The 13382-nt window shown below is 52.6% G+C and overlaps 1 protein-coding gene across 1 annotated transcript in view; it reads right to left on the bottom strand.

Annotated features, from left to right (window-relative positions):
- INPP5D (inositol polyphosphate-5-phosphatase D) overlaps window positions 1-13382 on the bottom strand; it is a 129728-nt gene that overhangs the window by 25680 nt on the left and 90666 nt on the right. The window contains exons 11-17 of the mRNA XM_082465999.1: window positions 11781-11883; window positions 9325-9521; window positions 8825-8942; window positions 5279-5375; window positions 4593-4731; window positions 2963-3071; window positions 2707-2795 (exon numbers count right to left, since the gene is read on the bottom strand). Coding sequence (XP_082322125.1) covers window positions 2707-2795; window positions 2963-3071; window positions 4593-4731; window positions 5279-5375; window positions 8825-8942; window positions 9325-9521; window positions 11781-11883 — 852 coding nt within the window. The remainder of the gene's footprint in view (window positions 1-2706; window positions 2796-2962; window positions 3072-4592; window positions 4732-5278; window positions 5376-8824; window positions 8943-9324; window positions 9522-11780; window positions 11884-13382) is intronic.

Genomic DNA, 13382 nt, shown 5'->3' with positions numbered 1-13382 from the left:
TAGATTTCATAGATGCTGCCAGACTATTCGTAACACTGCAGTTCTCAGCATTGGCTGCTCCGGTCAATTGCTGGTGGAGCTTTACAAGGACCCAGAAAGCAAGGCCCCACCCCTGGACCTGCTGCATCAGAACCTCTGCGAAGGAGGTCCAGGCATCTGCATTTCTGAAAAGCTTCACCAGTGATTCACCTGCACACTCTTGGTAAAGAGCCGCCCTTACCCTCTTGCGGTCTGGATTTCACCTCCAAGACTCTATGTCAACTGTTCTTTTAGTGTCCACCCAATCCCTGAACCCAAGTCCAGCTGCTTGTGCAAGGTTCCAATGACCACACACGTTCTCCTTGGCTCACATTCCACGCTGGTGACCACTGATCCTGGCAAGTCTCTCAGCCCCGGCTTCTGTGATGCTGCGAGCTGCCTGCTGGGCCCTTCCACCACCTACACACACGGTTTTTCTGTCTCCTTTGTTGTCTCTGCTTCCTCCTCTCCTCTCTCAATGGAGATGACCCCCAAATCTGTCCACAGCTCTTCTATTTCCATCGTCCATGTACTCCTTGGTGACCTCACCTACTCCCATGGATCTGACCATCTTCTCTGTGCAGACAACTCCCAAATCTACAACTCAGCCCTAGTATCAGTCTAGTATTTTCAGCTGCCTTCTGGATGTTTTCTCTGGGATCTTCCAGTCATGTTATACAGTAAATCTGAAAACAAGCTCTATTTTTCCCCTCCGAGCCAGCCCCGCCTTCTGATTTACAGTTTCTATCAACGTCAATCAGATCTATCAACATATCCTGCTTTCCTCCTTTTCTTTCATTTTCACGGGCTCCCCCCAGCTTCAGGCCCAGTTATTTCTCAGCTGGAGCCTCCATACTGGCCTCCTCATTGGTCCCGTGCATCACCCGCATCCTTTACACTGACTCAGACCAGTCTTCTCTGTGTATCACTGTGACGCTGCGGGCCCCTCAGCAGAACTTGCAGTGGCTTCCTGAAACAGGTGCCCATCAAACAGGTGAAGACGCTTCGCCTGGCATCAAGGGCCCCCCTCTCTGCCACCTCAGGCCCCAGTTTCTTTCTCCTCATATTCAAATCCAACCAGACCATCCCTTCACTGCCTCCAAATGTACCCCCAGGGACCTGCCCTGAGGGTGCCTTTAAACCAGACGAGCCCAGGCACACAGCAGCCAGTGGGCACCTCACAAGGTGTCCTGCCCCGGGTCTCAGCCTTGTCACTGCAGCAGTCCTGAGTCTGCTCTCCTCCTCTCAGTGTGTTTTTTTTTTCTCTAACTCCTGCTTTGTTCTGGCATCTCCCCAACTCTTGGCCTTTCTCTCTCACTTCCATCCAGTCTCCCATGTGCCCCTGAGTCCAGGTCATGCCCAGAATGCTCTCTATTTCCCCAGGTCTCTAGTGGCCCCAGGGAAGCTCATCACTGCCGCACCTCTAACCCCCAGGACCTGGCATGGGGCTGGCTCCCCTGGGCTGGGCCCCAGAAGGGGATGGATGCCAGAATTTCCTGCCTTGGCATCTGCTCCGGCAATTCTTTCTACCTGAAGTGGATCAGGCCCCCTCAGCCCTTGTCTTGTCGAAATCCAAGCACCCTTCAGGCACCCCAAGTGGCCCCTCTTCAAGAAGCCTCCGCGATCCTTCCCTGCCCTGATGGTCATTTCCCTCTGTGGCCTCTCCTCACAGCATTGGGCATTGCATTATATTCCATCTCTGGTTAGTTAGTTGTGTATTTATCTTGTCTTGTCTTTCCTACTACAAACTCTTTGAGGGCAGACATCTGACTCATCTTTGATCTCCCACGACCTAGGACAGTGCCCAGCCCATCATAGGTCATCAGTAAATATCTGTTGAACAAGAATGAAGGGATGCTTTATTACAGTTTCCACAAACACTGTTCCGTGGAACACAAGTGGTCTCATAAGATATTAATTGATATTTCATGACCAATTGAGTTTGGCACACGAATTTTCCCATAGAGAACCACATGCTCATAAACCTGTAAAGGCTCTGATAAGTCCTGCAGCAAAGAAGCTTGTGTAATGATGACTGACTTGGCAGATTAGCAAATATATTTGAGTACAGGACTTAAAAAAGAGACAAAATATACAAACAGCTCATACAGCCTAAAATCAAAAAAGCAAACAACCAAATCAAAAAATGAGCAGAAGACCTAAACAGACATCTCTCCAAAGAAGACATACAGATGGCCAACAGGTACATGAAAAGATGCTCAATATCACTAATTATTAGAGAAATGCAAATGAAAACTGCAATGAGGTATCTCCTCACACTGGTCAGAATGGCCATCATCAAAAAGTCTACCAATAAATGCTGGAGAGGGTGTGGGGAAAAAGGAACCCTCCTACACTGTTGGTGGGAATGTAAATTGATACAGCCACTATAGAGAACAGTATGGAGGTTCCTTAAAAAACTAAAAGTAGAGTTGCCATATCATCCTGCAATCCCACACCTGGGCAAATATCTGGAGAAAACTCTCATTCAAACAGATACATGCCTCTCCTTAGGGAAGGGTTTTGCTCTGTGACACAATCAACATATGATTTCTAGCTTTATTTCTTTTTTTGCTACCTAGTGGATGAGGGGGCTCTATCACTTCCCGTTCACCTTTATGGGAATGGACAAAAGAGGGGTGAGGTGTGCAAGGGGGGTGGAGACGGAGGGCGGGGAAGAGGACTCACCCCTGTGGCTTTCTGCTTAGTGTAGGCGTATTTGTCCCGAGTCAGTCTTTCAAAACGGTAAGTGGGGGCGAATGTGATTTCTTCCTCCTCTGAAACCAAACAAAACCACGGTTTCAGTTTTGATTTCCCATGTTTCACGTCTGGCCAAGTTTCCCTCTTTTCCAGGCGTAATCCTCCCCCCGGTGAGGATACTTGGGAGAAGGGGAGACAGAATGCTGGAGGGGGAGGGCCCGCGAGAGAGGATGGCGGTTCTCACCGAAGTGCAAGAAAACCTTCTGCTCCTTTCTCTCCATGAGCAGCTGGTCATGGGACAGGAGGTCTGCGTACTGCTGCTGCTTGATCTTCTGGATGATGGTTTCTGCCTCCTGGAGCAAAGACACGGCCAAGCCACCGGTGAGACAACCCTTTCACCAACATGGTAAGAGGCACATCGCCACCTTCCTGCCTGGTGTGCCAGGACCCGAGTCCCCGAAGCTGCGCTAGACCCTGGTCCCAGGGATGTTGGGCTGGTGCTTATTTACACTCAACCGTTTTATATGGAAAACTCTGCAATCGTAGTGAAATATCAACTCAGTAACATAAGCTCCTGGCTATTCTAACTCTACAGAGGGATACTATTTTTGTGCACCGACTTCTAGCATCATTTTTATAAGGCTTCCCTAGGTGGGTAGGTATGTCTCCCTTGCTGTCTGTTCTCTCTGTGAGACAGCCTGTTGTAAAGCCATGAAAGGATCTGAAACCCCAGCCCCCGAAGCTATGGGCATTGGGCCTCTGTGATCCGGGCTCGGACTCCGAGAGTCGGTGTGATATCGGTGGGGTGTGCCATCCTTGGAATCCGGCTGTCCTCTCTCCTGAGACTTACGTTGCCTCTGCTCTGGCGAATGCACCTGGCTGACCTCCTGGGGAGTGAATGGGTGGACGGCCCCTTAAACTGTGAAGGGTCGGGATTTGTGGGGCCTCTGTCCACCCCTCTCCCCTCTGCCTGCTCAGTCAGGAGGGAGAGAAGGAAAGCTCCCGAAGAGCATCCTGTGAGGGAGGGAGGGGCTGGGGAGGGGGAGGGGGGCACAGACGGGCCCTAAAAGCGGCTGTGCCAGTGACAGGCCGAGGAGGCCGAGGGATGTGGGAGGGCTGGGAAAACATCTGGGAGGGGAGTCCGAAAGCCCGAGTTCAATCCCAACTGTCAGAGGCCTGTAACCGACCCAAGGCCATTTTCTCAGACCACTTGTGCTCCAGGAGCCTCTCCTGCCCTGTAAAATCAGGTCCGTTTCTGCCGTCCCCTCTCCCCTCACAGACAGCAGTGCCAAAGTGTTCCTGGTACACAAGGGGCAGACGGTTCTCCTCCCATGCCTGGCCTCTGCACCATCTTTCAGGAGCAACTGAGTCTCGCTCCAGGCGTGTCCTGGGGCCATGCCTGCCCACTCCCTTCCCAGGGAATCTTTTGCCCTCCCTGAGTGAGCAAGGCCATCTGTGCCATGTGGCCCCTCTGACCGCTGCTCATTGGATGGGCATCCAACTTCAGGAATGCCTTCCTTAGGCTGCCCGGTGACCCGTGATTTGGGGAGAAAATGGAGCTGGTCTCTGCAGACTTCAGCCTTTCCTGGGGACCTGGGACTGGCAAGTCGAGGGGCCACTGCTGGTTAGCCAGAGGACCAGAGCAGCAGACAGGTGGTGAGGAGGGGTGGCCGGGACAGTTATGTGGCAAGTAGGCGTGAGCAGAGGCCAGCCGTAAAGAAAGGCAGCAGCTCCGTGATGGGACCAGTGTCGAGCCCCAGAGGAGTAGCTGCCTTGGCCCAGCCCGGTCATGTGTCTCCCTGACCCTCTGCCCTGAGCTGATGCAAGGAGCCTCTGCCCTGTGCGTCCCCAGCCCCGGGAGGGCGGCCCCTCACCCAGGCGGGCAGCTCCACGCGGTAGTTGAGATCCCCGAGCCAGAAGAGGTGGGTGAAGCGGTGAGTGATGTTAAAGGAGCTCAGCTTCTTGTCTCCCAGAGCCAGAAACCGGAGAATGTTCATATAGTTTTGGTTTCGCCTAATTAAACAAAAAAGCAGCCAGCTTAGCACAGGGGCATAGGTTCCCTACTGCCCGTGCCAGGAAGTCAGAGGGGACATGTCGGGGAGTGAGACTGAAATCTCCAGCCCTGTTGCAGCAAACCACGCACATGCAGCCCCTAGGCTGAACTGGGAACGCAGGCCAGGGCCCCGGGAGCATCCGCTCCGCAGGCACTCGGAATCATCAGGCTTCTAGATGGCTGTCTGCGTGCTGGGCCACCAACAGGCAAAATGCGCTTTCATCTGGAAGGGCGCCCCAGATGAGGTTTTCCCTTGAGAGCTGGAGTGGTGTTTAGGTGTCTGCTGGGTTAGTGACACGAGGAAATGTCTGTTCCGTCCTTTAGGCAAGATTCAGCCACACGTGGATGTAGCTGTAGTTGCCTTTGATGAGAACACGGGAAAAGCCCTTAGAGGCCGACCGGACAGGGTCCCAGCCAAGGGCTGAGCCGTCCTTATGGTGTTTAGGGTTTGAGGTCTGTCTGGGCAAATAACCCCAATCCCTGCTCCTGGGGGATGGGCTCCATTACCTGAGTTTCTTTTCGCTTCCGGAAGTCAGGTGGCTGTTGACAAACCCCAAGGAGGTTCCATTGAACATGAACGATACCCCCACGGCTCCCTTGTTGCCTAAAGGGAGGGGGAGGAAGAAGTCAGAGCATCAAACGGGCAAAGCTGCCAAGTGGCAGGAAATCAAGGTGAAGCAATGTCTTTCATCAGGAGGGAGAGCGCCGCTGTGGGAAAGTGGAGGCCAAGGAAGAAGGCAGAACAGCTTTATCTGGGGTGGGAGATGGGACAGGTGGTAGGGACCGGGGGGCGAGATTCCTCCGGGACAACAGGAAAATGGGATGAGTGGCCAGCAACCTTGGGGTTCTCGGCAGGGCTGAGGGAGGAGGCTACTGGTGATAACTCATCCTGGCATCTCCCTCTAAGGGTGTGTGTGTGTGTGTGTGTGTGTGTGTGTGTGTGTGTGTGTTAGTTTCTCCACATGCCCAGGCAGGACCATTGAAAGGAACCAGAAACCCTGAGAAGGAGATTCAGAAAGAGGAGCCCAGGGCTGGGGGGCAGCAGGTGGTGACCTTCCACCAGCTAACTCCAGCTTCCCGGAGAGACCGAAACCCATACTGAGACCAGTGGTCCTCAAAGTACGTTCCCCAGAACAGCATCAGCACCACCTGGGAACCTGCTGGGAGTACACATCTCAGGCCCCGCCCTGGACCTGCTGAATCAGAGCTTCAGGAGTGGGAGCCAGTAACCCACGTCTAACAAGTCCTCTAGGACAGGGTTAGGCAGACACTGACCCACCACCAGCTAAGAACGGTTTGTATGTTTCTAAACAGTTGGGGGAAAATCAAAAGAAGAATATTTTGTGACACATTAAAATGATATGAAATTCAAATTTCAGTGTCTATAAATAACATCTTATTGGAACACAGTTACGCCCCTAGAGAGAGTCCAGTAATTATGACACAGACTGCATGCATGACCTGCAAAGCTTGAAATATTTACTCTCTGGCCTTTTGGAGGGAAAGTCTGCCAACCCTGCTCTAGGTGGTTCTGACACATGCTGAAGTCTGGGAACCTGCTCCGCCCATCACGGCGTCTGTGAGCCGTACATACTGAGCACTTGAGATGTACAGGTCCAGACTGAGATGTAAAAGTGTAAAAGACACATCGGAATTGTAATACTCGGTAACAAAGATGGACTGTAAAATATCTAATAAATTTTTATATTGAATACCTATTGAAATGGTCATATTTTGAACGTATGAGGTTTGATAAGATATATTATTAAAATTGACTTCCCTTGTTTCCTTTTCCTTTTTTGAATTTGGTACTCAGAATTTAAAACCACCCAAGTGGCTGACATTCTGTCTGGGCTGGATAGCAAAAGGGCCCTGGAGATCACCCGGCTCTGCCCCTCGGGACTCAGGGGAGCCACAGTCCAGCCAGTGGCCGAGCCAGGCCTGGCCTCCTGCCCGCCCCCCCCGCCGACCCCCCACCCCGCTGCCCCTGGCAGTGAGGCAGCCCTGCTCCCCTCGCCCCCAGGAGGCCCCTCCTCTCAGCTTTCTCCCCACCCTGCGGTGCGGCCTGGGTTTAAATCCCTGCCCACCACTTCCTTGTCACAGGGCCTCGGACAGGTTAGGGAACATCACTGTAGCCTCCAGAGCCCTGTCTGCGAATGGGACTAATGACAGTCCCTGCCCGCACAGGGCGCCTGTATCAAGTAATAGTTGGAAAGCATTTAGCACACGGCCTTGCACAGGGTACAAGGTCTTAACTTTCCAAGAGGTCGTAGATCTTCCGCCAGTCATCCAGCATTCACTGAGCTCCTGCCCTGTGCTCCCCATGGCTGGGAGCCATTTGGGGGGAGGTAAGGGGGGAGACCAGCCCCAGGAGACGGGGAGGGGAGGCAGGGAGGGTCTGGTACAGGGGAACTCCTCCACCTCCAAGCTGCCCTCCGACTGCCCAGGCCTCCTGCCTCCCTCTCTGGCCTTGTCCCATCACCCACTAGAGCTGAGCCCAGGGACCACGGGGCCTTGGCTTCGCTGTTCCCCTGCGTGGAACCCCCCTCCCATGAGGACCCTTCCTCTGCCCTCGGACTTGGGTCCCAATGCCTCCCCATCAGAGAGGCCCCTGGACGCCGTCTCAGGTAGTATTGGACCTGCTCTAGCCCCCGCCACACACGCTTTGCCGGCCGCTCGCTCCCGAAAGCGTCCCGCCGCCCGTCTGTCCGTGGGAGCAGGCCGCTGCGAGCGGTGGTCGGGAGCCCAGGCCCAGCACCGTGCTGGGGGGCTGGGGGCACACTCGGCTCCGTCCCCGGAGCCAGGGCTGGGGCGGCGGCCGGGGGGAGGCCGGCCGAGGTGTGCTTCTGCCTTGTGTCGGGCAGTCGGAGCGCGTTGCTGGCTGGGGAAGGGCTGGTGGGAGGGGGCGGGCAGCCCAGGCGGCCGGGGATCGAGGACTAGAGGAGCTTCCTGGGCAGCAGAGGGTGTGGGCTTCGGAGCAGGGCAGCTGCCACAGGAAGGAGGGAGGGCAGGTGGGCGTGGACGCGGGCAGCTTGCGGTTTGTCAGCAGAAAGGCTGAGACAGCTTTTCACGTTCAATGCCAGCAGTTATTCTACTTCCTCTTACCTCTGGGGCTCTGTCCTGTCCTTGACACCAGCCACCAGAAACCGCTGGCCTCGCCCTCAGCCTCAGCCCACGGCCCCCGTGTGGGTGCACCTGCCCTCACGCACTCACGTCACACACAGACCGACAGACTCACACTCACACACACAGACTCACACACACACACACACACAGACTCATACACACAGACTGACAGATTCACACACACACACAGACTGACAGACACACACACAGACTGACTCACACACATACACAGACCAACAGACTCACACACACAGACTGAAAGACTCACAAACACACTCATACATACAGACAGGCACACACTCACAGACTCACATACTGTCTCTCTCACACACAGACTCACACACTCAAACTCACAGGCATGCAGCCCTCTGCTGTTTTCAATTCTCTGAAGCACCCTGACTGGTCCCCACAGGCTCACAGCTGATACCAATGTTTCCACCTCCAACCTGAGTCCGTCTAGATCTAGACCAGGCATCATAACCTACAGTCTGTGGCCAAGCTGAACCCGTGACTTGTTCGTAAATACAGTTTTCTAGGACACGGCCGCGCTCACTCATGTTCCTGCTGTCTGTGGCTACTCTCGTGTGTCAGCAGCAGGGCTGAGGAGGTGCACGTGGACTGAAAAGCTTACAGTACTTACTACCTGGCCCTTCACAGCACGTCTGTCAACCCCCGTCCTCGGTCCGCGACGCTCAAGGTAGCGTCCGTGCACTAGCAGTGCTGACACCACCTGGGAGCTCGTTGGAAACAGAATGTTGGGCTCCTCCTGAGACGTACTGAGTCGGAACCCACATTCTGCCAGACGCCCAGAAGCACTGGTATAGACCCCGAGGGCGTTTAGGCTGGGAGGACCACCCATCCCAGGTGGGATGGACACGCGCGTGTCGGCAGGAGCGAGCTTACGGGGAACACAGCCCCCCCGCTCACCCAGCGTGTTGGCGATGCCCGTCTTCACGTTGTTGGTGCAGATGTGGCTGATCCGGTTCTCGTGCTCGGGCTTGGCCAGCACCACTATGCGGATGTTCCAGAGGGTGTGGATGGCGATCTGGCGGGGAGGACAAGGCTGTGACCCTGGGCCAGGACACAGTGCTTGACCCCAGAGCAAGAGATGCACACCCATCCCTCGCCCCAGGTGTGGGGCGCCCTGTCTGTAATCGCTACACTTTGGGGGACTCCTAAGGATGCCTCACAGATGAGACAAAGCGTCTTAAAGATGAGAGCCGGCACTGATGAGATTTCCATGAAGTAAAGATGCCCTACAAGCTCGGGCAGGGAAGGGGGAGGACCCCAGTAGACCCCATTAACTTCTGGATGCAGGTGCCCTGGGAGGCGGGGGGACCACTGAGCACATTCTTGCTTCTGAGATGCTCCTGATTTGTCCAGCCCACTGCCCCGGAGTCCCACCCAGGACTGTGGCCACTGCTCACTGTTTTAAAAGTCATGCTGGTGATTTCTTGCAGGGAATGTTTGAGTATCTCCAGCCACTCCTTCTCTCCCAGGGGGTCCTCCTGGGTGCCGATCACGTAAATGTCATGGGGGATGTAATCAGCAGAGTCATCTCGCGTCTTTCCCTGCCCCTTGGAGAGAAACCAGGACGTGATCTTCTTGGGAGGGGGGGCGTTACCTTCAACAGCAAAACCCAACACCAAGTGAGTCAGAGGTACATCAGGAGAATTCAAAACAGACGTGGGGGGTGGGAGAGGTTCACATAGTCACTGGAAACCATTCAGTTCCCCCAACGAAATATACCTTAAAGAACTAGGTACTATCATCCCCCAGGATGTCAGGGAGGGTGAGAACTCAGTTACTTTTCTTTTTCTTTTTAGTTTTTTTTTTTTTTATACTGATGTTTTAAAGCAAGGTTTTTTTTTTTTTTTTGGTAGCGCTGCACAGCTTGCGGGATCTTAGTTCCCTGACCAGGTATTGAACCCGGGCCCTCAGCAGTGAAGGTGTGGGGTCCTAACCACTAGACTGCCAGGTAATTCCCTCAGTTACATTTCTTTGTAAACATAGAGTTAAGTTACAAAGACTAGAAACACCTGAAGATTCCGTAACTTGAACTAGTACACAAGATGTCAGACACTGTCCTAGTCTCTGGGGCTTTAGTGATAACTGAGACACGGGCCTCGAGGAGTTTACATTCCATTGGTGGTGAGAGAACGCTGTAGGCTGACAAGTTTAGCACGGAGGCTTCTAACCCATGGTTAGGAGACAACAGTGCCTTCACTGCACAAGAGAGATCTCAGCCGAAAACCAAGAGGTGTGCGGGAGTTAGCCAGAGAAATGGAAGAGCATGGAGGCCCCCCTAGTGCCATTTCAAAAGCTGAGCTGAAACAGCTTGATAAAGAAATGATGATAAAGATTTATTTCCCTCAAAATGCCCTTGGAGGCTGAGTAAACTTTTTTCTCAAAGAGATACCTTTCTTGGTTCACAAGTGCCAAGAAGCCAAGAACTGGAGTGACTTGACTGCCACCGAGCTCTGCTCCCACTGTGGCTCAGGATGGGAGCACAAACCCTGGGGCCCGGTGGTCTCTGCTCGGGGAGACCCTCGCATGCTGCCCTGGTGCGGCAGGGCCCTGGCCAGCTCCTTCCATGCCGGCCTGAACCGTGCCCAGCCAAATCTAAGACGTCCAGGCTCGCAGAGGGAAAAACGGGAAGGGGCCGGTGCCCACGTGCATGAACCCCCAAGCGTGAGAGCTGAGGAAATCAGGCGGCCAATAAGAAACACTGGTGGGGAGAGAAGGACACAGGAACTGGGCAAGGGTTCTACTTCAGCGCTGCCGTGGCCCCTGGAATCTCTGGGCGTGAAGGTCTGGGGAGGCAGGGGCTGGTGGAATCGGGGTGGGCAGCTCTCCTGACTTCCCTCCTGGAACGCCAGCCCATCCTCCACCCAGCGACAGGCCAGGAGTCCCATGGTGCGTTTCTATTTCGGACTGTCCCCCTCCCCCTCCACGAAGGGCTTCTGCTCAGCCTCTTCCTCCCGGGGGGCTGCTGGGTGACACTGTGCTGCATCGGGAGGTGGTCCTGACTCCGCTCCAGACAGAAGCAGGCGAGACAGACGCCCAGTCAAATTCAAATTTCAGATAAACAATGGATAATTTGTAGAATAAGTATGTCCCATGCAATAACTGTTTGTCTAAAATTTAAATTAACTAGACATTCTGTATCTACTTAATTTTTTAAAATTTCTAGCTGAATATTTACACTAAATAATTATTTAGTGTAATTCATATTAGTATAAAAATTTGTATTAGCACCTAAGTATGCTATGTATATTTAGTACAATGCATATTTGGTGTATATTTGCACTTATCTCTAGCTGAATAGTTATACTAAATAATTATTTAGTATAATTTATATTCAGTATAATATATTTATATATTTAGTATATGATATATACTTAGTACATATTAGTATGTAAATATATATAGTATATATATTTATCATAATATATATTTAGTATGTATTTATTTCTAGCTAAACACCTATACTAAAAAATAATTTGTTGTTTATATGAAATTCAAATTCAACTAGGCATCATCTCTCTTTCTCTTTCTTGCTCAATAAACCTGGCAGCCCAAATCAAAAAGAGAGTTCTTCCTTCCAGGACTGAAGCCCCTTGGCAAGCTGCCCAAGGCTGGCAGGTGCCCAAGAGCCTCTTCACCCATATATTCAGACTTTCCAGTTTCGACAAGCAACGTAACCCATTTCAGCTGCACTTGGGGTATGAGAATCCCAGGGCTTGTTTCTCTTACCCCTTGTCTCAGGATGGGTACCCACGTCTCGGGACTGGGGTTTGGGGGGTGACAGGTAAGGGTGCTTGAGGCAGCAAAGCAGAACCCCAGGGGAGGTGCCGGGAGGCGGGGTGGCATGTGGACCCACCCATGTTCCAGGTGCCGATGAAGATGGTGATCATGTCGGGCTCCGGCTGCTCCGAGTGCTTGTTCTTCATCTGCTGGAGGAGCTGGCAGAAGCCTTCTCTCTTCTAGGGATTGAAGGGCAGACAGACTCAGACAGGCCTCTGCCTCCCCACACATGATACTTTCAAAGGACTGGTCAGCTTCGAGAAAACTGAGGGGAGCGCAGATCAGTGTGGACTTCCAGGAGAGCCACCTGGAAATACGTGTCCGAGGTCTTAAGAGAGCGGCTTCTCTCTGACCCAGCCCTTCCACTGCAAGGACCTGACTCTAAGGAAAGAATCAGGGACTGTTCGAAGACCCGACCACATCGTGCGGACTGCAGCAGAAAATATTAGAAACCTTCGCGTCCAGTCTTAGGAGAGGAATTACTAACTGTATTACAGGTCATCCATATGCTAGAAGACCGTAGGTTTTAAAAATTTTGGTGCAGAAGTACTTCATCAACAAGGGTAGATGGTCAAGATACATTGTTTAGTATGAAAAACCAGTTGACAAAACACTATGAACAGCACCACTGCATTCGTATTAAAAAAACACAAACAAAAACCGTCCTGAAAGAGTCCAAGGATTACTAGTGGTATAGGGGTGTTTCTATTTTAAACTTTTTGTTTATTGTATACTTTTTCACTAATGAGAATTAGATGATTTATGTAATGAAAGAAAATTTAAATCCAAGAAAATAATTAAAAAGGAAAGAACACACAAAGGCTGTCGTTGCCTTCTTAATAGTCCTCACTTAGTTGTCCTGGGTACACAGTAGGGCACAAAGTAGACGTGGCCCTCTCGTAGCTTACGGTTCAATAGGGCAGGGTGACCAAACAAGCATGCCCCAAAGTTTTAGGCTGCACCGTATGAAATTACCAGTGTTTGACTGTCTCAGACCTACGTAGATGGCAATTTCATATGATTCAATCTAATTGCAAATCTAAGTTCCCTCTGAAGAAAGCAGCTCACGAAGAATTGTGATGGCTGTCTTTATGGAAACCTGCTTTTAGTTACAAATGGCTCAATAATCAGTGCCTCGGTTTACTGCTGTGCCTCGTCCTTCCGAGCTTGCGGCAATGAGCAGAACTGGGTTTTGGACCTCTGCCCATGTGCCCAGCACGATGCCCAGCCAGGTTTCTGCCTCCCCCACCTGTCTGGCCCCCACTTCCTTGTTTTTCCCAGTTCCTTCTCTATCATTCCTCCCAGTCCTCTTCACCCTCTCAGCCAGTTCTGGGCACCCCCGGACCCCCCATTGGCCTCCCAGCAGCCCAGCCCTGCCACACAGGTAGAAAGAGCTGGGTCCCGGCACTCGATGGGGCTGTCCCTGTGAGCCTATGATAGGAGCCCTGTCCCAAAGCCATGGTGCCGACACAGTCAGCCAACACCTCACGTTCTAGGAGCTCTCTGTGCCCTGCCTCATCCGAGCGGTACACTGCAGGATAAACAGCAGGGCCGCGAGGGTGGGTTTCAGCCCCTGGTTGGCATGTCTGACGTGAGGGATAAGGTCACAGAGACACCGTCAGTACAGAGGCCCACCACGACGCCCAGATCCCAAGTTTCTCCATCTGCCCACCCACCT

Source organism: Balaenoptera physalus, assembly GCF_965194825.1.
Source record: "Balaenoptera physalus genome assembly, chromosome: 6".
Lineage (NCBI taxonomy): Eukaryota > Metazoa > Chordata > Mammalia > Artiodactyla > Balaenopteridae > Balaenoptera > Balaenoptera physalus.
This window is presented reverse-complemented; position numbering and strand designations above follow the sequence as displayed.